Genomic DNA, 24433 nt, shown 5'->3' with positions numbered 1-24433 from the left:
CGGTGCCCGCCGCCCGCCCGGCCGGGGCTGACGTGTCCGGCGCGGCGCGATGGCGGCCGCCTGGGAGGAGATCCGGCGGCTGGCGGCCGATTTCCAGCGGGCGCAGTTCGCCGAGGTGGCCCACAGGTGAGCAGGGCGGCGCCGGCACCGCCGCCGAGCCCGCCGCCCGTCGCTGCGGCCAGTCTGCCGCCGCCCCCTCCCCGCGCCGGCCGCGCTCCTTTCCCGCGCCGCCCGCACGGCCCCCGGCCCGGACACACCTGGGGGACTCAGCCGGGCACGGCTCCTCCGTAGTTCCCCTTGTGCTGGTGCTTGTGAGCCCCGAGGGGCAACTGGGACCCCACAAGGTACGTGCGGGCCCAGGAAAGCGACTGGGTATGTTCAAGCTGCTCGACATGAGCGCATCTCCAGTGCTTTGTTTCTTCTTTGTGTCTGGCTGACCAGTCGACTTGTTGCCCAGAACTTGTTCTTATTAAAGAGAAAGAAAAATAAATCCCGAACGCGCAAGATAAAATAGAAACGGACAGAAGGATGAAAGACACGAATTGTTTAAGCACAACCATTCCAAAATTCACCAGCAGGTGCATTCTGTCAGCTGGCGGGGCTGACAGCTGTTCAGGAGGAGACTAAAAGTTGTTCTGGAGAGATGACCTGAGTAAGTGAAGCCATATGGATGATTTGCTGCGTGATAAAACGGATTCAGGCAGTAGGGGTTTTGTCTGAAAAAGTATATTCACACAGAACAGCGAGTAATCTTCATTGTACTTCCTGTACTTAGTATTTTGGGAACATCAATTTAAAGATAATTTTAGCAAGTACTTACTTAGAATAACTGCTTATTCTTTGTGCTGTTGATAGATTGTCAGAACGGAACTGTATAGAAATTGTCACTAAACTGATTGCAGAGAAGCAGTTGGAAGTAGTGCACACACTTGATGGCAAGGAGTATGTCACTCCAGCACAGATTAGTAAGGAGATCCGGGATGAGCTTCATGTTTGTGGTGGTAAGTGTGGCATTTGGTTTCTTCCTTTGGATTTGGAAGTTAATTTTGAAGACTACAGAAAGAGCTTGAAAGTTTTCAGTAGCCTTAATCTTTCAGGAAAAGTCAGCTCGCTTCCATTTGCTTTACCTACGCATTATTTCACCTACTGTTACTTTATTTTCACTTCAGATCTGTGTCAAGCTTCTAGGTAAGCATATCAAGATATGTTACTTGGTTTAGTTTCACCCACGCAGAATTTCTGAGGTAACGTTGTCTAAGAACCCTTTCGAAGGAAATTTGGTATTTTTAATATGGTTTAAGTATCTGGCCCAGATGTTTGGCCTTGATTTGGAATTTCAAAATCATTCTCCATCATGCCATAGTAATCATGATATTTATAACTTGTCATTAACAGATCTTTTATTTTACCAGTGTGAAGAGCCATCTGCTTTGTAAGATCTGACTTAAATATATAAGAAAGCAAATACTCTTCAGGCTGCTTTTCGTCAGTGGTTTTAATGAATAGGCAGTGTATTGTACTTTAACTTATAATTAAGGGTGAATTTCATGCATCATGTTTTTGGAAAACTAAATTCTTACTATGTTTATACAGATTAGTCATTTTGTTACTATTACCACAGGAATGCCTCAGTTTGTGTTATGCCATTTTGTATTATATCAGTGTGATAGCTTGGATTGAATTCAAAATTGCTGGTCTTTTGTTAGCAGCATCATGCAAAGGTAGAAAGTTTCGACAGTCTCTGTTTTGGTACTCATGGACTAGTTTCATTGACCTACAAAAAAAAGTAAAATATTGTGTGCACAGTGGACTATGCAGTATTCTAAATTTTGTTCAAATATATTTTATGTACTAAAAGTGTATTTGTACTTTTCTTAAAGGTCGAGTTAACATTGTCGACTTACAACAGGTAACTCTACTAATAAAACTATGTGCTTGTTTCTTTTCTTCACCATGTATATTGTAAATGTGACATTCATTAGTTATACTCCAGCTAAGTTATTTTTTTAAAGTAGAACAAACTTTATGAAGAACTGGTAGCTCATGTCAGAGTTCTGCAGATTACTTAATCCATCCGTTTATTGCTTTATTGAAAGCTCCTCTCTGCTTAATGCTAATCTAGGACTTCTGAAATCACCACTGAAATACACAGATTTTCTTTATGAATTCTTTTCTTTGTAAACTGTGGAGGGCAAACAGAAAAGAAATAGGTTTCCCATTTAAATTGAAAGCTGCAGGAGCATGCATAATTAACTTTGCATGCCTCTTTGGATCTTCCCTCTTCATTAATCCTCTTGTGTCCTCAGTAGTCTTCCTCTGTGACTAATTTTCCCTTCTAGTTTAAGCAAAATTACTTGGAATCAGAAAACCTCTCTGAAAGACAATTTACTATTTTCTGACTTTGCTTTCTGGTATTTGTTTATTATATAGGTTTCTTTTAACCTTATAGGGTTAAAAGAAACAGTTGAAAAGAGAGGTTTTTTCCCCTAAAGCACTGCTGCTTTATTTCAAAACACAGATTAAGTCTGTATGTATGCAATAGTAGAAAAAAATAAAAGCACCTTTCCTCAAGACATAGAAGTGTGTAAGTAATATCTCAATGTTTGAGAATTATTTTCAATTTAAAGTTCTGATAAGAGGTTTTGTTGTTGGTTTGGGGTTTTTTTTTAGGTAATAAATGTGGACCTTCTACACATTGAAAACAGAGCTAATGACATCGTTAAATCTGAAAAAACTATTCAGCTTGTATTGGGACAGCTTATAAATGAGTGAGTACTTTCAGGAGCAGTGTGTCTAATTCACATCTTTTTTGTTTTTTAAAACACAGACTAAAAATAACGTCCAGCCTTTGTTGCTTCTGAAGTGAAATAAATTTTTCTTGGCTGGTGCTGGGGCTGCTTGGTGGTGATCAATGCTACTTTTCCAAACAGCAAGTGAGGCCTATCTCAGCAAAGCATCCAGTGAATCCATGGAGCAAGGGCCTTACGGAATGTCTGTGTCCAGTGTCCTGCACTTAGGAGAGTTCATTTCTTACCCAGTGTGATGTCTGTGTACAGCAGCCACACCTCATTTGCTCTATGGCTGTGCTAAATACCTCAGCTGTTGACAAACCTTCTCATTTTTTCCCACCTCTTAGCCTAAGATATTTGAGCTAAATATTGCATGGCTTTCAGCACACTAACAACCACTGAAATAGTACTCTTATGGATGGTTCTTATTATTTATCAAGCTGCAGGATCTATTCATATCCAAGAATATGAAGTTCCTGGCTCTCTTGAAATAAGACCTGTCTTGCTCACTAGCCTTTTTCTAAGTTTCATTGACATGTTTTCCTCGTTCTGTTTTTTGACATTTTCATACAAGCAGATAAATGACCCATCTTAATACCTGGTTAGCAGGCTTTTTAAGAAACCACACCTTTTCACTTACATTGTTCTCCATTATTGATTTCAAATATCTTTCAGTTTATTTTTGTAAACGTGCAGCAGAAAGAGGTATATTAGAAGAGGTCAATAACTAATTCAGCATGTCACCTCGAGGCTGATCTTGAATTTCACACTTAATGTGTTGTGTTTGTTTTTTTTTCTTGTTTTTAAATAAGGAGTTACCTGGACCAATTAGCGGAAGAAATAAATGATAAACTTCAGGAAACTGGCCAGGTGACAATATCAGAACTTTGTAAGGCATACGACCTTCCAGGAGACTTCCTGATACAGGTGATGCAAGCCACCAACCTAGCAAATGCTGAATTGATTGTGTTCATCTTCTTTTGTTATCTTTGCATTATCCATTGCTTGCTTTAATTGTGATGAACTGCTTGTCATTTTAAGCAGAAAAGTATCAGGTACGTAAAGGTTGCAGTTTAACAGCTGTTCACAGGTTGGGGTTGATGTTTGCTTTTTCACTACTGGCAAAATTTCTTCTGAATCTTTGTGACTGTTAGGAACAGATTAGGATTAGTAGTGTTAGGAACACCTTATATTAGCATAAGATCTGAAAATTTTTTGGAAACACTTAAGATGTAGGGGTAATTTCACCAGTCTAATTAGCTACCCAGGAAGCAGAAATGCGATGGTAGAGTCCTTTCAGTTTATTCAAAAAAGATAAAATAAATATTAATTTTTAGGAACTGAAGCCAGGCATTCAAACTAGAACCCGAAGTACTATTTACATTTAGTTAGTGAGTGCAGAGTGTTTAAAAGGGTAGGGAGAATTCTGTTTTGTTGACTTTCAGTCAAGGTTGAATTTTATTTGGAAGATGCTTTATTCAAAGGATAATCCCGTGACGTGTCAAGTGAGCAGTCATATTAGGTACCACAGCCAACCATATTGACTGTCAATATGTGAACAGATTTCCTCTAATATTTGCCGCATGATCAGTTTCTACAAAAAGATTTCTAACATACAGAAATTTTTACGTGATTTCTCTTTGTTTCTTGGGTAGTATCTCCTGGCTTTAGTTCACTTTGCAGGGATGCACATTTATAAACTGTTTGCACCTTTTCGTGTTTATTGTTGTTAATTTTTATCTTGAATTTTTGAAAAAGTGGCCAGTGAATTCATCAGTCACTGGTTCGTACAAAACTAAGACAAGGATTAAATCTTAGTTTTCATTGTGCATCTCCAAACCACACTTATTTCTTCTGCAGAGTTTTCTGTCGTCATTAGATACAAGTATATCTGATAGAAGAGGACATTCTAAGAGAAGCTAAATTCGTCTATTTACAGGCATTATCCAGGCGTTTGGGCAGAATTATTCATGGGCAACTAGACCAGGAAAACCGTGGGGTGATTTTTACAGAAGCCTTTGTGTCCCGCCATCGAGCACGCATCCGTGGTCTCTTCACTGCGATTACTCGGTAAATTACAATGCCTGCAACCACGTGTTAAAATATTTTTACCATAGGTCTTTATGGACCAAATCCAGTTGTGATTGAAAAAGAAAAGAAAATATAAAGACCTATGTATAGATTCCCTTAAGTTCAGTTCCTGAGTGAAATATTCAGTTACGTTAGACTCACTTGTTAGAAACAGGGACCTCCTTTTGAAATGAGAACAAGGGAAGTATAACAATATACAATATATAACATACTTTGGGTTTTTGGCCGAAGAAAATGTTAATCCATAGTTCTTTTATTTGCTTGTAGAATATCTGTCCTCATTATCACTCTTAATTATCATTATGACTTCCTAGTCAGTTACATATTGATGTGATCACTACATGTGATTATATATAAGTTTTTCTTATTAAAGCAATAAGCTTCTGTGGCAATTTGTAGGAAGAGAAAAACTTGGGAGAGCAAAAGTTTCCTTACAATAATTATAGTAGCTTTGTAAGATATAACTTCACAGTAATTCAAAATTAAAACCTTGTAGACTATTTCAAACATCAGTGTAGCACCCTGAGGCTAAGACACTATGTAGTTTTGTCCATCTGGAGTAACCTTTCTTACTTATGGATTCTCCACATCAATTTCACGTCATTAACTTATATTGTTTTGTTGTTTTTTTTTTTTTTCCAAGGCCTACACCTGTAAGTAACTTGATCACTCGGTATGGATTTCAAGAACATTTACTTTACTGTGAGTTTCATTCAGAATATTTTGTGTGTGTTAGGTAATTAATTCTTCATTACTGTAAGTGTGCTTTCAAAGAAACATTTTAGTATATAGCCTTAATTCTGGATAAAGAACAATGTGTTTCTCTTGACTGTAGAAAGTATTAAACCTTTTGTGCTATCCATAACTGAAGGGATGTTCTCTGTGTCTAAAGCAGTGAAAGCATATGTTGATGAAATGCCTCTGGGGGCAGAATGATGCAAGAATTACAGTACTTATTTAGTCATCTGTTTCGTTATTTGCCCTTAGCTACTGGCAGTTTTATCAGTGAAGCACACTAAAGGGGACAGATTTTATGCACTCAAATAGCATTAACTGCTCAGGATTTTATTTACTAACTTTTCTTTGTGATAACGGAGGCAGTGCTTTTGTTATACTCTTAGTTAAATGACTTTATGTGCTGAGAGATAAAGCATATCCTTAAACTGTTTGGTTTTGTTTTCTGCAGTTCCTTTTCTAAATAGAAATGCATAAAGATTCTCTATCCAACTGCTGAAATCTTTAGGCACTACTTAATTGTTTGTCACTTCTGGTGTTGCAGTTTTTCTCTGTGTACCCACTCCTGTCTCTCCAAAATGCTCCTTCAAGCCTTGTTAGTCTTGTATGACTGGCTGACCAGGTGCTGCTGGTCTTTAAAATCCTTTAATGGTTTTCTGTCTCTTCGGGAAAGTTAATACTTCTCTTTTGTTTCACTGGGTCTTTTTGCCTTCAGGGTATTGCTCACTTTAGCTCCAGTGTGGTATGTCTCTGCTTACCTTCTTGTTCTTTGCAACAAACTTATTCAATAAAAAATAAAATCTTAGCACTTAAATAAAACCATATAAACACTCTACTTTCACATAATCAATTTAAAATTTCCACTTCTTCTTTAATGTACCATCCAGGTATTCATAGATCAAAAGGAAAATCTGTTAAATTACAGTATAGTAATATTTCGATACCCAGCAAATTTCAGTATTTTGTTGCAGTCTATTTCAAACAAGTCCTTCAAGTACGTCATTGTGCTTTGCTCGTGGACAGTGTTAATGTGAATTGAAGCTCTAGTGTTTTCTTGTCACCAGTAATCATCACCGTATGTATTTCTAGTATTTTCCTGGGGTTTTTATTTATCGAGTTTGTTTTTCTTTAGTTTTTCTTACTGTCTTTCATTACTTCTGCAGTTTCATAAGTTTCAAAGAGCTTTTTATCTTTTTACTCAGTGCCAGAGTACATGTGAGTTTATTGTGTCCATTTGCTGAGATATCATTTCAATTTCACGAATGCTGAAAACCTGAAAAATACCTTGTAATGTTACTTTTCACCTTTTATGTTTCTCACTATTTACAATGTCTTTTAAAGTGGTCTTTGTCAGTTTTCTGTCTCTTCCAGAATAAAAATGTAAGCTCAATGTAATGTTTGTATAACTTACAAAGAGCTAATTATTTAATCAGCACTTGGGTTTAGACAGGATAAACATTATTCTTTGGTTCTGTGGCATAGCTGTGCTGCTATTCATCTTAAGCTGGCATGAAGTTATGATAGAAAATTGTTCCAGAAATGAGAAAATCTTTAGGTTAAAAAGCATAATGAAATCACAGATGTGTTTAATTTCTGAATATTATGTTACTGATGTGGGACAGACATGTAGGGATACTTACTGTCTTTACCAGACTTTGACAGAGACCTAATAGAACACAGCAAACTACTTGGTCACCCTTAAAAATAAGTGTGAAATTATGGTAGTTCTGCAGAGGTCCTGTTGGTTTAAAACAAAATAGTGTCCAGGCATAATTGTAGCAGGGTCTGTGAAAACTCTGAGAGCACCTCCTCTGCCTTGGAGTTTTAGAACTGGCACTTCATATAATACAGAAATTAATTGACGACTTCTTTTCTTCTGATGTCTTCTTTCTCTAAAGACTCTAGTTTATTACTGCTGCTCCACAAAATTGGTTGAAAATCCCTTAAAGTCTAATTTTTTTTCCTAAAAAACTTCGAGTAAGAAGAAGTTGAATTGGAAACAGAGGACCAAGAGAACGACAGAACTGTGTTGTCTGACAGTCGCTTAAGTGGAATAGGCACATTGACTCTATTTTCTAAGTGTAACTAAAATATTAGGAAGTATAAAAATCTAATTTTATTTCCAGAATTGGTCTTATAAACTCCATTTTATACAGTGTAACTGAACCGTGGCAGAACATGATTTCTAGCTCTTGTCTTAGATTACATAAAACTATATCTTGCTTAAATTGGTTTCTCTTTCTTCTGTATTTTTTCAGTGTAAGTACTGTTCAGCTGTGCTAGTGGAAGTTGTGTTCAATAGCTGCTAGCTTATAGAGGCTCATCTACACTATAGGCATATTTGACCAAAATTATCATGATTTAATATGCAGTATTTCTTCTGGAACCATGTTTTCCGGTAAATTTTCCTGCTAAACCTCTGTATGCCGTAGTAAGCATGTTGTAATGTTGACTGCTGCTTGTATTTAATGAGGAAGAAGCCATACCATGTGATACTGTTTAGTGTTTTGTTCCAGAGTAAAACCTGTCTGTTAATGAAATAGAAATTAACTCAAAGTGAGGATAAAAAAACCCCATCCAATAAAGCTCTGGAAATTAGCAGAGCTTAGCAGTTGATGTCACTGATTTTTTTAAATGTATCTATTGTATTACGAAAAGGCAAAAGCAGAACATAGGAAGCAAATCAGATATTCCTATACACCTTTGAAGGATTGAAAAAAATCTTATTCAGCATCAAGAAATGCTTAGTACTTTGGTACTGCCAGTTACCAGTATGCTTTTTGTCCAGCAGTATTTGTTCATTCTCAAGAGGTTATTATTGGTAACTGTTACACAGTTTAGGTAGCAGTTTTTCATGACTTTTCATGTCATTTTAGTGTGTTTAGATCTCCTTTTTTCCATCTTGGTTAACATGCAAGCAATAAATTCAAAGAGAACATTTTTAATAAAATGCTCATATATTTTACTGTCTGGCCAGAGAAAGATTCTCTTATATCTGCATTTTCTAAATTAAAAGCTTGAACTGCCTACACATAAAAAATGTTTTGATCCTGCCATTGTGGCTCACTGTTTTGAAATGTATGATTTCCAGAGCTCTTAAGAAGACATTCTCATAAGTGTTAAAAATAATTTATAGAGCTTGGAAACGTTTCACTAGAACAAGCACAAACAACTAATTGGTGGGAAGAAAGAAAAAGCAAACTAGGGAAAATAATTGCTATCTTTTGATTAATGGATATGTTGACATGGGTACTGTCGCTTAATTTATTTTCTTCTTGTAGCTTTACTAGAAGAACTTGTTAACACTGGTCGTCTAAAAGGCACCGTGGTTGGTGGGAGACAGGATAAGGCTGTGTTTGTTCCAGATATCTATGCCAGAACGCAGAGCAACTGGGTGGATTCTTTTTTCAAGCAGAATGGTTACTTAGGTAATTAATCTATATAAAGATATAAAATATCTTTCTAAAACTAGTTTAGGTAATTGATCTTACCCTAACATAGCTAGTGCCTAGAGTGAAGCCTCACAAGAATAAATAAAAATCAGTACAGTAGTTGATACTCCTTTGTTAAAAGACCATCTTGTTTATAATGATGTGTGTTACTTTATGACAACTATTTCAGCAGATTGAACCATATTGCTAAACAATATGTATCTCACAGACAGAGCTACAAATGCTACTTTTACTACTGCTTCAAAAACATTTCTTAGACTGCTCATTGTAGACTTTTCAGATGATCGTGGCAGGTGTCCAGATTACAACCAAACTTTGACTGTTAATAGTCTGAATTTGCAGTGCACAGGAAGAATTTTTTTTTTTTCCAAAATAATATCTGTGGAACTGGAGTGAGTAGCAGTAGTGTCCTGATTTAAATCCAGACAATTCTGTGTAATTTAAAGCTGAGTGATGCTGGATGATGATATTTTAAAACACCTATGTGTATGGGAAAATGTGGACCTGAATAAATAGAGGAATGTCCCAAAGGGCCTGTTCCTAAGTAACAGTTAGTCTTGCAGATTGAAAAGATTCGCCATAATTTACAGTGGTAGTAGTAAGTGTTTCTGTAATGTTGTTTGACTGATAGAGTATCTGTCAAAGTCTTTAAATGTTTTCTGAACATCTTAAGTATAAACTGCCAAATAGTTGAAATGCTTTGCTTGTGAAGCATTGTATGATTCTGTGAGTATATTGGAGTAACTTTTGAAAACAAAACACTTAGGCATTGTATATATTGTAAATATTTTTCATGTGATATTAGAATACTTCGGAAATATTTAATTACATAATTAAAATATAATTAAGATATATACTTAATCGAATAAGAATCTGGGAAAAAAACATTTTGTTCCTGAACTCAGCCCGAAGTCATGTCCGTGATTTAATCTTCATATTTCTATTAACAGTGTTCAGGTGTATTTTGTATTGAACTAAGTTTTAGGTCAGCATTAGTTTAAGGCTGCATTTACTTGTATAAAACTATATGTAATTCTTCATTTCTTGCTTTGAGAATAAAATCATCCCCTAAGATCTTGTATGTATATGAAGGAACTTAATTGTAACAGACATCTAACTATTTTATAGAATTTGATGCATTGTACAGACTTGGTATCCCCGACCCAGCAAGCTACATTAAAAAAAGATACAAGTCAACACAGCTCTTATTTCTGAGAGCAGCTTGTGTTGGTCAAGAAATTGTGGATCAAGTTGAAGCCTCTGTAGAGGAAGCCATCAGCTCTGGAAACTGGATAGACATAGCAGTAAGCAATCCTTTCAGTTACTGTTGTTGGATTTATTTCTTTTGTTTTATTTTTGTGTCAAATGATATCTTATTGAAACTGCACATATGTGTAATGAAATTCCATGTTGTCAAAGAGGAAAATTCAGTTTAAAATGACAAGTAAAAAGGCATTATTTGCCTTTGATTTGATCTGAAAAAAACGGGGAAAGGTGTAGCCGTAAAACCTGTATTATATAGATTTTAAGGCGTCAAGGACATACTAATATTCAGTTAGTAAATATGTAAGACTAACTTTATTTAAAAATTAGTGCTAAAGTATTCTGCTAGAGAGCAATATATTTCTGTTGGACTTTTTTTTTAAAAAAGTCTAAGCTGAACTCTTACAAAACTTTCAGTAAGCAAAGGGATCTTAGTCATTTTGTCCTCACTAAACCCAAATTTTAGGTCTTACAGCACTACCCTGTCATTTTTAAGTCTCACTGTTGTTTTGTGTTTGGCATTGCTCTGTATCTGTTGAGCTTTATTTTCAAGAAGTTGCCATGCATTTGCACAGGTAACACATATTTTTAGGGCAATGCTTATTTAGGATGTTAGAAGATTTCAAATAGTGTGTACTCTTAAATTACTAGTTTAATTTTAAAAGGGCAGTGTTTTCTAAATAGATAACAGATTTCAAATGGCACGTCTCCGGATTCTGTTTATCCACATGTGAGGTTATTGTATTTTGATTTTCTTTACCCTAGACTCTTCTGCCCAGTTCATTGTCAGTAGAAGATGCTGGGATTTTGCTTCAGCAAGTGATGAGATCTTTAAACAAAAACTCTTCAGGTTTAGTCTTCAGTGACACCATTGCAGTCAGTGAGAAATTTCTAAGCAGCTGTGCTGACCTCTTTTCTGATATGATGCAACAGAAAGCTGAAAAGGTACAGTTTTTTTAGTGGTCAGGATACAGTGCACGTTTAATGTTGGAGGATAACTTATGTAACTTGCTATTTGCTGTTATCATTTCTTTACATCTCTTATGAAAATAAATGAAGAAAATGTATGTATATGTAATCAGTGTAATTTAATGTATATTCAGGTGCACTCAGGAAACACACACAGTATGATCAGATGCCAAATTTTGAAGAGAATAAATATCTCTTCATGTGTTACAGTTGCAAGACATGGTCTTTGGTTAGTGTACTTGAAAATGGTCAAACAGGAAAATGTTTCCTTATGTATCTTTTGGTCCTGTGTGTATCTTTTTGCTATTAAATGCATGTTCTTCACTTTAGGAAATGAAAAACAACCCTGTTAATTTAATCACTGAAGAAGATTTAAAACAGGCTTCCGGTTTAGAGAATTCATATGCTAATAGAAAAGACAAAAAGGATGAAAGAAGAAAGAAAGCAACAGGTAAAAAACCATCAATATTAGCTAAAGCCAAAAAAAAAAAGGCTTGTTTTTCCTTGGAAATACTTAAATATAAAGTTTGTGCATTTTGTACTCTCCAGTCCATTGCTGAAGATATTTGAGAAATAACCCAACCACTTATCATTATACTGTGGATGTAGATATATCTGAGCTATGTCTATGAGAACTAATTTCCGATTTAGAAGTGCAGAGGAACTACCATAAAGGTCTCTTGAGTGAGTCCAACACAAGACAGCTGGTTTTAAAAGCAAGGAATCCATTGTATACAGTATGGTCACATAAATCTGAGCAAAACCAGTATTAGTTCAGGGACCTATACCATTTTTTATTACACAGTGCAGATACACTTTTAGTCTCCACTTTTCAGGAATCCAGGAAAATTAAAATATTTCTTACCAGTCTTGAGATATTAATTCTAAAATAGCTTTGTATAAATTGAGAATAAGTTTCTTGGTGGTTTTTTGGAGAATATTTGACATCTTTTCTGAGAAACCCATACCAGAGAATTTTCTGTTCTTTGCTCATGTAACAGTTACTTGGGGATTAAGGCAGTTTACTTTGAGGTATATCCTGGATTAAATTAATCCCAAACTTTACTCCATTTGTGTGGTGGCTGTTTGGATGGATTTTAATCTAAGAAGAAAAAATGTGTGGGTTTAACCCATTGAAATCTTTCTGGTTTTTGAAATGTTATTCAGATTGGAGACTGTACTTTCAGTGCCAAAAACTGTATGTGGCTCTTGTGTTGCTACAACACAGTTGAGCAATCTATATTGAACTCACATGCAGAGTGTTATGTGCTGCTGCAAGTAAGAGAATTAGAGCACTGATGCATTTAACTTAATTGAATATACTCATCTGCAAAGTAAAACAGTATATTCTATCTTAACAAACGATAGATTTTTCTGGGCCATAGCTTAGGCAGAGAAGCTTGAAACTTAATTATCTGTCATAACAGAATGGCTTCAGTTTTCAGCACTCTGAGGAGTGAGACTCTACTGAGCCTGTACTAGGTGACTAGATAAATTCATATCCACAGGTAACATATGCTGCACCATCAGCAAGCACTACCCTGAATTTTTTTTTATGGACTGTTAGGTGTATTACCTAAAAAAACCTAACATAACAGTTTATGTAATGTAATTAATGTAATTAATGTAATTAATGACTGTAATGCAATTATGTTTCAAATAAGCTTGTGAAAAGCACTAATTATTTTTTTTGTTGTTCCTGCAAAGTGATGCTTAAAAATCCATGTATAGCATGTAACAGATGCAGTTAGCTTTATAAGTAGTAGCATCTTGTCTTTTCTTAAATAATAGTACTGTTACATAATACAGTTACTTGGAATCTTGGACCATATATTTAAGTGGAAAAAATACCTACTTTCTTAAGGCATAGGACATGTATAGAACAGTTATTCTGGAGTTTAAATTTCTGTCAAGTGAAAAAATAACAAGCTATGAAAAAGGGAACAAATAGCAGAACATCTTACTTTGTGGAGAGGGACTGTATAACAAATTGAAATTCTGTCTGCAGTTGAATACATTGATTACAGGACCTCCGAACAAAGTAATTCGTTACATGTGGCAGAACTGGAACATCTCACTACTGCTTTATAGTCATCTAGGAAAAGTCAAAAAAGATTGAGTGCTCTAGTTAATTGAATGTGTGCTTCCAGGAATATTTTGGATAACTGCTATTCATGTAGCATTCTTCCTCTGAAAATTAACAAAGTTACATTATCTGAAATATTTTTGAAAAGCTCAGTTATTCAGCATCACTGGATAAAGATACTAAGGGCTTACTAAGGTGCTATTTTCAGCCACCAGAAAATCTCCCATTGTATTATGGACACTGGTATTTCATCTGTTTTCAGCTGGAGGAAAGATATTGCTCTTTTTTTTCTTTTTAATCATATGTGCATTTGATATGATTAGTATTTGTGTTTATTAATGACATTGGCTTAAACAAAACTTCAACTCAGTTACTTTGTTTTCTTAAGGATGAAACTAATGGTCCTGATATTCTGGAATATGTGTTCTAGTTTGTGTTGAGAATCAGGTTGTGACTTTTTATTCAGCATTAACAAATAACACAGATAGTTATGATACTATTGTAAAAGTTTTAAGCACTACCACTTTTCTGTGTACTAAGCAAGTAATTCCCCACCAGAGGGCAGTGGAAGCGTGAGAGCAGGAGGCGGTGGCAATGCCAGAGAGATCAAGATTAAGAAAACCAAGAAGAAAGGAAGAAAGGATGCTGACAGCGATGAAGAGTCACAGGGGACTGTCACAGGTTTGTAGTTTTATTTTAGGTACTATCTATTCATGTCTATTCAACGCATTTTTATCACTTGCTTTTCCTCGTGTCTGTTCTTCTCCTACTGTGTAGGTAAGGTCAGGTAAAATGTCAAAGAAGATGAGAATACCATTTAGTTAGAATTGTATCAGTGGATATATGATGTTGCTATTTAAATGAAATGGGCATACCATGTTCACTGAAAAGTATAGCTTAGTCTTTAAAAAAGAAATTTAAGTAAAGTAAATTAGACCATTTTATATTTATTTATTTATTTAATGTAGGAAATGCCTTAGATTATACTTGAAAGTTATACTTGATTTTGTAACAGCTGTGTATGGTAAATGAATGGCTTAAATTAACAAATCATAGCAATCAAACAGTCTTCCTCCATAGGGATAAAATATAAAGTCAAAACTAAGTTTTAATATTTTAAAAAATATTCATATTGTTTAGCTGAGACTTTTACATCTGAGCTAGCTATCTTTATAACTGCTGACTTTTTAAAGGAATTTGAATCACTCCCTATTGGCACCCATTTCTCTGCCTTCTCAGTTAGGAGAAGGAGCATGGATGGCTTCCTAAGAAGTAAAAGCCAGCATTGTTAGAGCAAACGGTGGTTGCAAATGAAACAGTGGTGTTCTTTCTTTTATTCAATGGAGCACTAGAAATGTATGCTTCTATTTTATATATAGTACCTAGACTTTCAATACTGACTGAAAAATACTTTTAAACATATTTGAAGTTATGAAGTACAGCATATTAATTTTGTTTGATATTGCTCTCACTGATTGCTGTAATTCATATATAAATGAAGTTATTTTTCAGGACTTCTCAATTACTGAGTAAAACAATGTTAAATCACTTTTTTTTTGGTGTAGCCTTCCATGTGTTACCACTGTTGCTTCTTGTAATTGTATAGTAATATATAGATTAAATCACAATCTCAAGATAAGCTCAGATGAAACCATTCAAATGTAAATAAGACCCTTTAAAAACCTGACTTAAGCTCCTTTTTCACTTGTTTATATAACTTTGTATGCTTATTGCTACTGTGGCACAACTAGGAACATCATTGATCTCCATACATGCAGTTACTTAATGTGCAGAATAAACCTGTTTTAAGCCACAACTTGAACATGGAATGCCTGTCCTTTTATGGTTCTATGTCATCACCCTTATCTCATTCTTATATGTAAAAACTAAATTCTGCAGCATGCAGGCAAACTTCATGTTTTGTGCAAAATCAAAACACAGCTGCACTAATTTGTATGCATTTACAAGCAGCATGTAAGTGGATTTTATTACTTGACCATCTCTTCTGGTTTAATATTATTGTTTTGTCACATCTGAAATTTTATACTGTAACCTCAAGTTTAGGATACTGTGTTACAGGATTGTGTACCTTACTAAATGGAGTTTAAAAAAAACAAAAAGCTTGTGAAATCCTTCAAATAGGAACACTCTATTCAGTTTTGGCACTTTAAAATCTGCCTGGTCTTGGAGAGATTATGGTTTCTAAACTTACAGGTGGGCCGAGCAGTCTGAAATGTCTTGTCAAAAATACCTGTCCTTGTACACTACTTCAGAAGCTTTTAAGTAGTGGAAAGAGAAATTTTGTTAGTTTTTCAGATGTGTAAAATATAACTGTCATGTATAGTCATCCCTTTTTTTCCACTGTTGATAATGCATTTCTTCTGTGGATGTTTGGATTTTCAATGTCTCATGCCAGAGTAGTTGCAGCAATACTAAATGGAATGTTTTCTCATTGAATGTTGTTCATGGCAACTACAGGTAGGAATAAGCAGCCAGAGTTCCCTTTCATGTCTCAAGAGGAAATTGAGGATGTCTTAAAGACCCGCCTGCAGGATTGCCCTGAAGAGCTTATTACAGAAATTGCTGAACATCTAAGAAGGTAATTTCTGTAATTCATCTGGAGTTACAAAATTCTTAATTCACTTCAGATGAATCTTCAGTCTGTTTTCTTGCTTAGAAAAAAGTGATTTGTTGATAGAAGTGAATCATAATATTCTTTTTCTATACAGCTTCATATTACGTACTCCTTAGGTGTTAGAAAGCTGTGCTGACACAATAATGAGAAATAATGCTTCTGCTTAGCAGTATATGGTTCTGTATGCTTTGTCAGCAAGCTTATTTTCAGCTCCATGAGTGTGTTTCCACCCCCTTACACATGTTGGGATTTCACTAGTCTCATCTTCTGTACAGCCTTTGGTATATGTCCATGTTTCCTGCCTTCTGTGACTTCACTGCTACCCGTGTGAACTGGGTAGTACCTACGTCATCAAACTGATCTATGCAAAGATAATCCATGCATTTTTTAAAAGATGTTTCATACAAGAGATGTGAATATGCGTGTTTAGAGCAAAAGGCACATAGTAAGACTGTAACAGCCAAGCTTGAATAAACTTGGAGTGCAATAGTAATAGTAACTGCATCTTTAGAAGGACCTGAAATCTGTCCACAGACCCCTGAAAGTTTGTGAATAGTGTTGCTTCTGGAAATCCTTCTATCTTTCACCTTGTTTTTGTTTAGGAGTTTTTATAAGTTAAAACCATGGCAAGCATTTACATACCATGCATACTGTAAGAGTAGTACATTTGCAATTGCAAAAGTACATTTTAATTTCCCGGTGTTTTTTCCTGATTTCTATTATTTGCTTTTTATTTATCTCATGTGTGACATTCATATCTCATTCCTTTTTACTATGTAATGAAATAGTTTTCTCTATTGCTGATATATTTGGGAAAACCTACAGTTTTACTTTTTGCTTAATGTTTTTTTCTTTCCCGTTCTAAGACCTTTAACAAAAACTTATCAGGAAGTTGTGCGTTCTGTTTTTACGTCTTCAACATCTTCCTCTGGAGCTAACAGAAAACAGACTATGAAGGACTTGCAGGAGGAATTCTCAAACTTGTACAACAACATTCGGTTATTTGAAAAAGGAACAAAGCATTTCACAGGTAAAAATTGTTAAAATTATTTCAGAATCTACATTCAAGGTCAAAGAGGAGCAACAGTTTAAAAAGGAAAATCTAAAAAGAAAGAACTTGAGATGTGTTTACTCTGCCAAACACTCCCCTTATGCTGAAGTGCATCCCTTTGCACACTTATTGTAATACATTCTCTTTATTTCATATCCATATTCTTTTATATATTATGTCAAGATAATTATGTGTTCTTGTCCTTCCTTCCCAAGTGTTTGCATTCCTTCCAAGTTTTTATTGTCTAGGGAAAAAAAAATTTAGTAAGCTCACTTTATTCTGTCACCTGTGCCACTGTTGAAAGAATTGAATACTACTTGATTCTGAAAAGCTGCTGTTTAAACCTCTTAGTTTGATACTGGAAGTAGCTGCTCCTTGAAGATAGTCTGTCAAAAAGTTGTAGATTCAAATGACAGAAAAGTTAGCATTAGGAAAATATTGTAGACATTTCCAAGATTCTCTACTGTATTCAGCTTTCTTCTAGAATTTTCCTAGTGGAAAACTTCTAAGAAAAGGAAACACTAGCAAAAAACCCCTGATATTCCTATGCTTTGGAATACATGGAATTATTTCTCATGAACCTTTGTTCTTGGACATGTATTCTATAGCCTTTTTTTTTTAAATTCTACTATTTCAGTCTTAAAGTCTGCTCTTTTGTTGACTGCTTATCCTGCAGAATTTTCCTTTACATACTTATTACTTGATGGATAACAGTGGTTGTTCATTACTGGTTTAGGAGGATTATAGAAGGACTAGTTTACTGCTTATACAGATACACCTTTGAAATACTAACAATGCATTACAATGTTCTTACAGACCTGAAAGCTCACGTTTTTTACTGAAGATTGTTCCTTTAGAACCAGCAAATGAGGGATGTTAGCTTCATGTATCCAGATAGCTTTCTTATACTGCTCATGGTTGATTCCATGTTTTAGGAAGTGCTGTGATAATGTGGTAGGAATCAGATAACTATACTAAGTGAATTTAATCACTTATTTCTTTTAACAGATGAGACTCAGACTAACCTTGCCAAACACTTGTTGAAGACTGTGTGTACAGACATTACAAATCTTATTTTCAACTTCTTAGCATCTGATTCAATGATGACAACAGAAAACTACTCTACAATCACAAGTGAGGTACCCAGAAAACAGTTGCATTTTAACAGTCTCAAGTAGATCAGTGATGTTCATTTGGTATTTAATTGCTTCTGTTTAGATATGCCTACACCTAAAATTATAGTTAATATTACAGATTATTTCCATTCTGGTCCCATACAGGGCAGGACCAAGATTTTAGGTAAACTGCCAGAAGACACCAAGGGTCCTTTAACTAAACTGCATACTTCTCTGAATGGCAAGGTAAAGTTCAGATTTTCTGTTATGCTGATACAGTTCTAACAAATAGCTGACATACATAGTGTAGTACACAAGCCCTGCTGCTGTGAAGAATAAAGGCAAAATAATCTTTTGAATTTGTGTAAGGCGGTGAGAGTGTGTTGAATTTTCAGAAGTGAAAAGGTGATCTTACGTTTTAATACTGATGGTCACCTTGCTCTTTGCTGCCAGATGGAATCCTATATGTGCCATCTTTTATGAGCAGCTGAGAAAAGTAAGAACTGGGAGAGAATCTCCTGTGTTAAGTGGTTGATATTTCTTGTATTTTGTTCCCAAAGTTCCTGATTGTTCTCCCATGTTTTTTTTAAACTTGTAAAATAATGGATATTTTTTAAGAAAACGAACATTCAGATTATGGCAGTGTAGGTACAAAGGAGAGTTATTTATTAATTCTTTTATACAGATGACAGTATGTTTCTTAAGAAAAAATATATGTGTAAATAATTCTAGAACATGTATCCATTTTTAAGACTAATGAATTACAGTTTGGGTTAGTATTTAAGTGTGTGAACTATTGTAAAGTGAACAAAGTTAATTTCTACTAAATTAAGTTAATTTCTACTTGTTACTTTCTCTTTTTTTCTGTAGTTTATTTCAAGTGTATTCACAGTCATCTCTTCGTGTGATTAATTCTGAACAGTGCCTAAACTTTTTTATAATCTACTGGCAGAGATTAAATATTTATATCATTTTTTTAATAGAGTGTAGAAGATTTTCTTTCATACCTTGATTCTGCAGTGGATATTTGTGGTATTATGGTGAAAAAAGGAGACAAAAAGAAGGAAAGGTACCTTATTTTTATTTATTCTATGAAATGTAGCTATATTCTACACAAATGCTAGATAGTTTGGTAGCAGCCACACAGAATGTATAAAAGAGGCAGTCCTTCTTTCCAAACTGTTTAATGGAAAAATACGAAGTCAAGCAGTCCTAAATCCATGGAAAACGGAGGAGGGGAGCATTCACATTTAGCTAGTTTTCTTGACTTGCTGCTTGCTACAACGTAGTGTATAAATTCTCTAGGGGTCTTTAAAAATCTGAGCTACACCAGTGCTAGCTTTTTTTTGATTATTATTATTCTGGAATTTCACATAAATAAATGGTCGGTCAGAGGAGAAAATTAAAATAATTGATGTTAGATATGGCTTAGAGTCTATGATCAACTACTATATGATAGAATCATAGAATCATATTTTTGTTTAATGCATTCTTGTTCCTTAGGCAAGTCCTGTTTCAACATAGGCAAGCTTTGATTGAACAGCTGAAAGTCACAGAAGATCCAGCTCTTGTTCTGCACCTGACATCAGTACTGTTATTTCAGTTTTCAACTCACTGTATGCTTCATGCACCAGGAAGATCAGTACCACAGATCATTAATTTCCTAAGTGGCAAGATCCCAGAGGTATTCTTTTCTAGCTTTTTAAGGGGAAATTACCCTTTATCTATGACGGAACATAAAAGTTGTGCCTGACACTATTTATTTCTGCTGCATAAACCTGGCACCATTGCATTTCATATCTGATCATTACTTTATGTACAGAATGTCCAATCCCTCTGACCTGTACTGTATTTCAAACCTTTCCTTTCATGGATCATCAATACTTTTTTAATAAAATTAAAAATGAATCTGTTATTAGTACTTTGCTGTTACTCACAGAGGCAGCTCTGTATTGGGGGAAGTTACAGTTCTTATAACTGAACATTTTTACACTTTCTTTTTTCTCAGCTATAGCATAGTTCCTTTTTAAAATTTTCTAATTCAGTTTTAAAGAAAGATACACTTCTTCCAAAGCAAAAATACTGAAATTCTATATTTTGTGCTGCCAAAACTGGTGATGTTTACTAACTGCATTGCTTTCCTGTTTCAGTTGTTAAATGTCCTGTTTTTGCAGCATGGACGCACTTTCATTTTTCTACCTCTTTGAATATCTGTCAGAATTTAGGTTGTCAAATACCTTGATGAAAATATGTATCACTAACCCTCTTTGGGCAAGAATGGGGAAATGCTTTTTTAAAAATTTAATCTTTAATTATAGGCCTGTCTACCTGCTCTGTAACATTGACATCCTTTTGTTTTGTTCTCTTCTTTTGCCCTCAGGATCAACATTCTCTGTTAGTCAAATACCAGGGATTAGTGGTGAAACAATTGATCAGTCAGACTAAGAAAACTGAACATGGAGAGAGTGACACAACAGATAACAGGGAAGAGGAGGAAGGAGCAGATACCATTCGAAAAGAGCTCCAGGAAATCACTACCTCTATCAAGGATGTTGTTCTGAGACCTAGAAAATTTTCTGTAACAGAGGAATAAAATTATTATTCAGTGCATCTACTTCCATGATATAGTCAGATTTTATTTTCTTTATTCTGTAGAAAAGAACAACAAAAAATGCTTCACAGACTTTAAAATTTGGCTTCTAACAATTGCAAATCACAGCCAGGGAACACAGTTGCTGGGTGATGGTGGCAAACAGTTTTATTATACACTACTACAGTGTACATTTAACACACATTGAATGTAGATGTGGCAGAGCACAGTTGTGGACACACTGGATATTAAATTAGTGGGTTCTAATTGGTATCTTCACATGAGGCCTCAAGAGATGTTTATTCTTCAAATAACAGTGTATTTTGTTCCATACACACACACAGGCTAATAGTTTCACTTCTCTGATTTGGATTTATAGTGAGATAAGGCCTGTCTATCTTAATTTCAAACACTAGTTTTTAAACATATACTGATACCTAATACTATACCAATGAAGGCCACCTTTACTCTCATACATTAGTGGGTGTTTTCGGCTTCTGTTCACTGGACTGCAACAGTAAAAACACTTGTGTGCAAGTGTTTATTGCTAAACTTAAAAGAAAGTGACCCAGTACTAATGTGAGTTTCTGAATGTACTGAAAACTTAGGAAAATCAGCACACTTATGCTATTAATGTATTCTACTAATGTCCAAAATAGATGTTCATTTAAAACTTGTGATTCAGACAGAGGAGGTGATTTTGCATTGGTATTTTGGGAGCAGATAAATACTGTTACACCTGCCATACTGTACATGCTAGATGTTCATTTGGAAGGCTTGTTGAGTGCTTATCCAGTTCCCATAGCAGTTAGAAGCATTTGTTTGCATTTTCCAGCTCCTGAGAGAACTTGTTCTGTTTATCCCAAATTTCTTGAAAAGAATTTAGTTTATGATCTTTCTACGTAAACTTCACAGACTGAAATATTGGCTACAGTGTTTCCCTCAAGTTTTTTACCAGCCTTAATTTTACATTAGCAGTACTTTATATCTTCAGGAAGTGCAAAAATGTGTAAAATAGAGTTCTGCCACTATTAATGACATAATTCTTCTATGGCAAATATACTTCTACCTTATTTGTAAGAGAAGATAATTTTCAAATGGGAAATACTTAAGTTGTATGACTTCAGCAATGCCCGTTGATTTCATGTGTGTAATTACAGGGAGTTGCATAAAATCAAGCTTGAGTAATAAGAAAGAGTTCTTTTCACTAAAAATGTCATTCACCCATTCTTGCCAAAGTTGATGCTGAGAGCAAATTCTGTGCAAGCCCTACTCTGTTCAAGTATTTCTGTTTTCCAACAATTCATGTGTTCTGTGAGCTTAATCATTAATGTACCCAAGCCTGAAATTGCAACAAATGGCAATTGAAGAGGCCAAGTGCGAAAGCTCAGTAACAGAGTAACCAAGGTTAAGGTTATTTGGTAAGGTAAACAATAGAATTTTATACATATTTAAAAGGTGTTAATGTTTAACAGTGTTCATGTCAATGTTGATCTTTAACCAACTGCAAGGCAAAACAGGTTGTAAGGCAGAAGTAAAGGTAGTTTTTCCTCTTTCTTTGGCTGGGGGTTATCTTAGCTGGCAGTAAAAGACAAGGAGGAGTATAAGATGAAAAATATTCAGGTTGTTTAACTTTGTTTAAGAAATAGTTTGCATACAGGGAATAGGTTTGACTTCTTGGTCTTTAGCCAGAATAATTATTAAGTTCCTATAATGAATGTAAACAATTTTATATTTCATTGAACTATTTTTTAAATAATATGCCATATGAAATTCTGTATCCAAATATGAAATTATTTTAATAACATTAAATGATGAAGTATTTAAAGAGCATTCTGTTGACTTCAGCAATGGTTGATCATCTTGCAACTTGCGGCTTTCAGACAGCAATTGGTAATATGCACCAATTGATTTAACACCCCATTCTGAGTGTCCCTCTGTTTTTGTTTGATATTTTTATGGTGGAATAATAATGAACTTACTACAGAATTTACTCTATCATGTTTGACTTGCTATATTGTAGCCAAGGTTATAAGAATTAAGAAAAAAAAATATATTCTTTGAAGTAGATACAAGGGAAGCACTAAAATTTAGAGAATTTCTTCTGGCTGCTAACAGAATTCAAGGAGACATAGGTTGGAAAACTTTCACAGGTATTTTTGTTGTCTCTTAAATTTGGAAATTCAGTCTTTAGTTTATGATATAAAACTATTTTGAAAGAGAAAGAAAAGGAATGTTCACAAAGTCCTGAATATTTTGCTAATTCATGGGGTTTTTTTCTCTGTAGGAGAAATGTATGCAGGAGGAAGAGTAATATTGTCATATTAATCAGAGGTGCAATTCACAAAACAAAACTGCCCTTTGGAATATCTGGGAAATGAAAGGCACTACAAAGTATACAAATTAACACTTCTTTGGTTTCAAGTATTTAGTGTCAGCCTCTCATGCCCTTCACCTATGGTATTTAAACATCTCCATTATATTTTTAGACTCATAAACCAATGTGCATAAGATGCACGTGTGTGTTTATACACAACTTCTTACAAACATTCATCTCACAGCCTTGTATGCTGCTACTCTCAGCAGATTGGAATGGGTGCATTAGCCATAGGTAGAGTAACACCTTTCTCAGCAACAGGCTCGCCTTCCGTTCTTTTTAAGTGGCAAAATGGGGCTTTTATAGTTGATTACTTGCAGGTCTGCTGGAAATAAGCAAATTGTTGCTCTGTTAGAACTTTCAGCCTTCTCTCCAACTCCCTTGTTTCACAGCTTCCTAAAAAAAACTTGGCACAAGTTTCTAAATAATGTCACTGAGTTTTGCTGTCTGCACGAACCCATCTTGCAGCTTGTTCAGATAAAACTGCAGTAGTTCTGTTCTCTGTGTAGGGTCATAAGGCTACTCAAGAAGTGGTTGCTCCTTGAACTTTTTTTTTCTATTAAGTAACAGTAGGCCAAGAAAATGGAAATTTCTACAAAACTGGGTAGATTTGGGTTTTCTCATTTAATAGGAAGTCTAGTACTCCTGCAGATGACACTAGAGTGACTGTAGGGGGTCATATTGAAAGTCAGTGTAACCCAGTATTGTATCTCCAGCAGAGGCCCAAAGTGGACGCTTGGGGAGGAATATAACAATGAGGCATGTAATGATTTTTCCTTTGTGTAGCATGGATTTGGTGGCTCAAAAAGCACTCAAACTTTTTGGAAAACAATTGTACTTTATAGGTACTTTGAGACCAGAGTCCATTCTCTACTAGCCCAAATAACAGAACATATTCGGTAAATGCCAAAGATATTTTCTCAGGAAAACAAGTTCATTACCTTTTTATTATTTTCTTTAGGAGTTGTTAAGGGATGCCATCTATTTGCATTTTTCTTTTTAAATAGTTAATATTCTAAATTGGGAAGAGTAACTTCAGTAGTTTAAAGAGAACCATCATTTGTTTGGTGAATTTCCCAAATCCTTAACATGAAGAGGGTCAAGATGGGTCGTGTCAGGAAGCAGACAAAATAAGCTGCTTTCTATTTCAGGAAGTTCCGGAAGAGATGCGAGAGCTGCGGGAAACATCTAACTGATACTCTGAAGAAACAGCAGACTTTTGTTGGCTTCCTCAGTCGTGCTTAATTTGCACCGTTGGCAAAAACTCTGATCCTGTTTTA

General features: G+C 35.1%; 1 protein-coding gene across 1 annotated transcript; it reads left to right on the top strand.

Moving 5' to 3' along the window:
• The first annotated feature begins 18 nt into the window (after positions 1–18).
• On the top strand, positions 19–22609 carry UFL1 (UFM1 specific ligase 1). The gene is made up of 19 exons (XM_027724738.2): positions 19–126; positions 856–1001; positions 1881–1909; positions 2671–2768; positions 3602–3716; positions 4729–4859; positions 5524–5582; positions 8897–9043; positions 10196–10371; positions 11096–11275; positions 11630–11750; positions 13944–14066; positions 15864–15984; positions 16887–17050; positions 18080–18210; positions 18352–18432; positions 19170–19255; positions 19690–19870; positions 20567–22609. The coding sequence occupies exons 1-19, from the start codon at positions 50–52 to the stop codon at positions 20777–20779; spliced, it is 2379 nt and encodes a 792-aa protein (XP_027580539.1). The 5' UTR covers positions 19–49; the 3' UTR covers positions 20780–22609.
• Positions 22610–24433: the final 1824 nt, after the last annotated feature.

The sequence above is a fragment of the Pipra filicauda genome, unplaced genomic scaffold (assembly GCF_003945595.2).
Source record: "Pipra filicauda isolate LSUMZ 115617 unplaced genomic scaffold, ASM394559v2 scaffold128_size5466820_pilon, whole genome shotgun sequence".
In the NCBI taxonomy this organism is placed as follows: Eukaryota; Metazoa; Chordata; class Aves; order Passeriformes; family Pipridae; genus Pipra; species Pipra filicauda.
The sequence above is the reverse complement of the archived record's forward strand: the minus strand, read 5'-3'. Positions and strand labels throughout refer to the sequence as shown.

Excerpts from the sequence above, each read along its gene's own strand:
- UFL1 (XM_027724738.2), top strand. The coding sequence starts at position 50 with ATGGCGGCCGCCTGGGAGGAGATCCGGCGGCTGGCGGCCGATTTCCAG. Across the intron at positions 9,044-10,195 it reads CAAGCAGAATGGTTACTTAG|AATTTGATGCATTGTACAGA; the intron begins GTAATTAATCTA and ends ACTATTTTATAG. Across the intron at positions 11,276-11,629 it reads TGCAACAGAAAGCTGAAAAG|GAAATGAAAAACAACCCTGT; the intron begins GTACAGTTTTTT and ends TCTTCACTTTAG.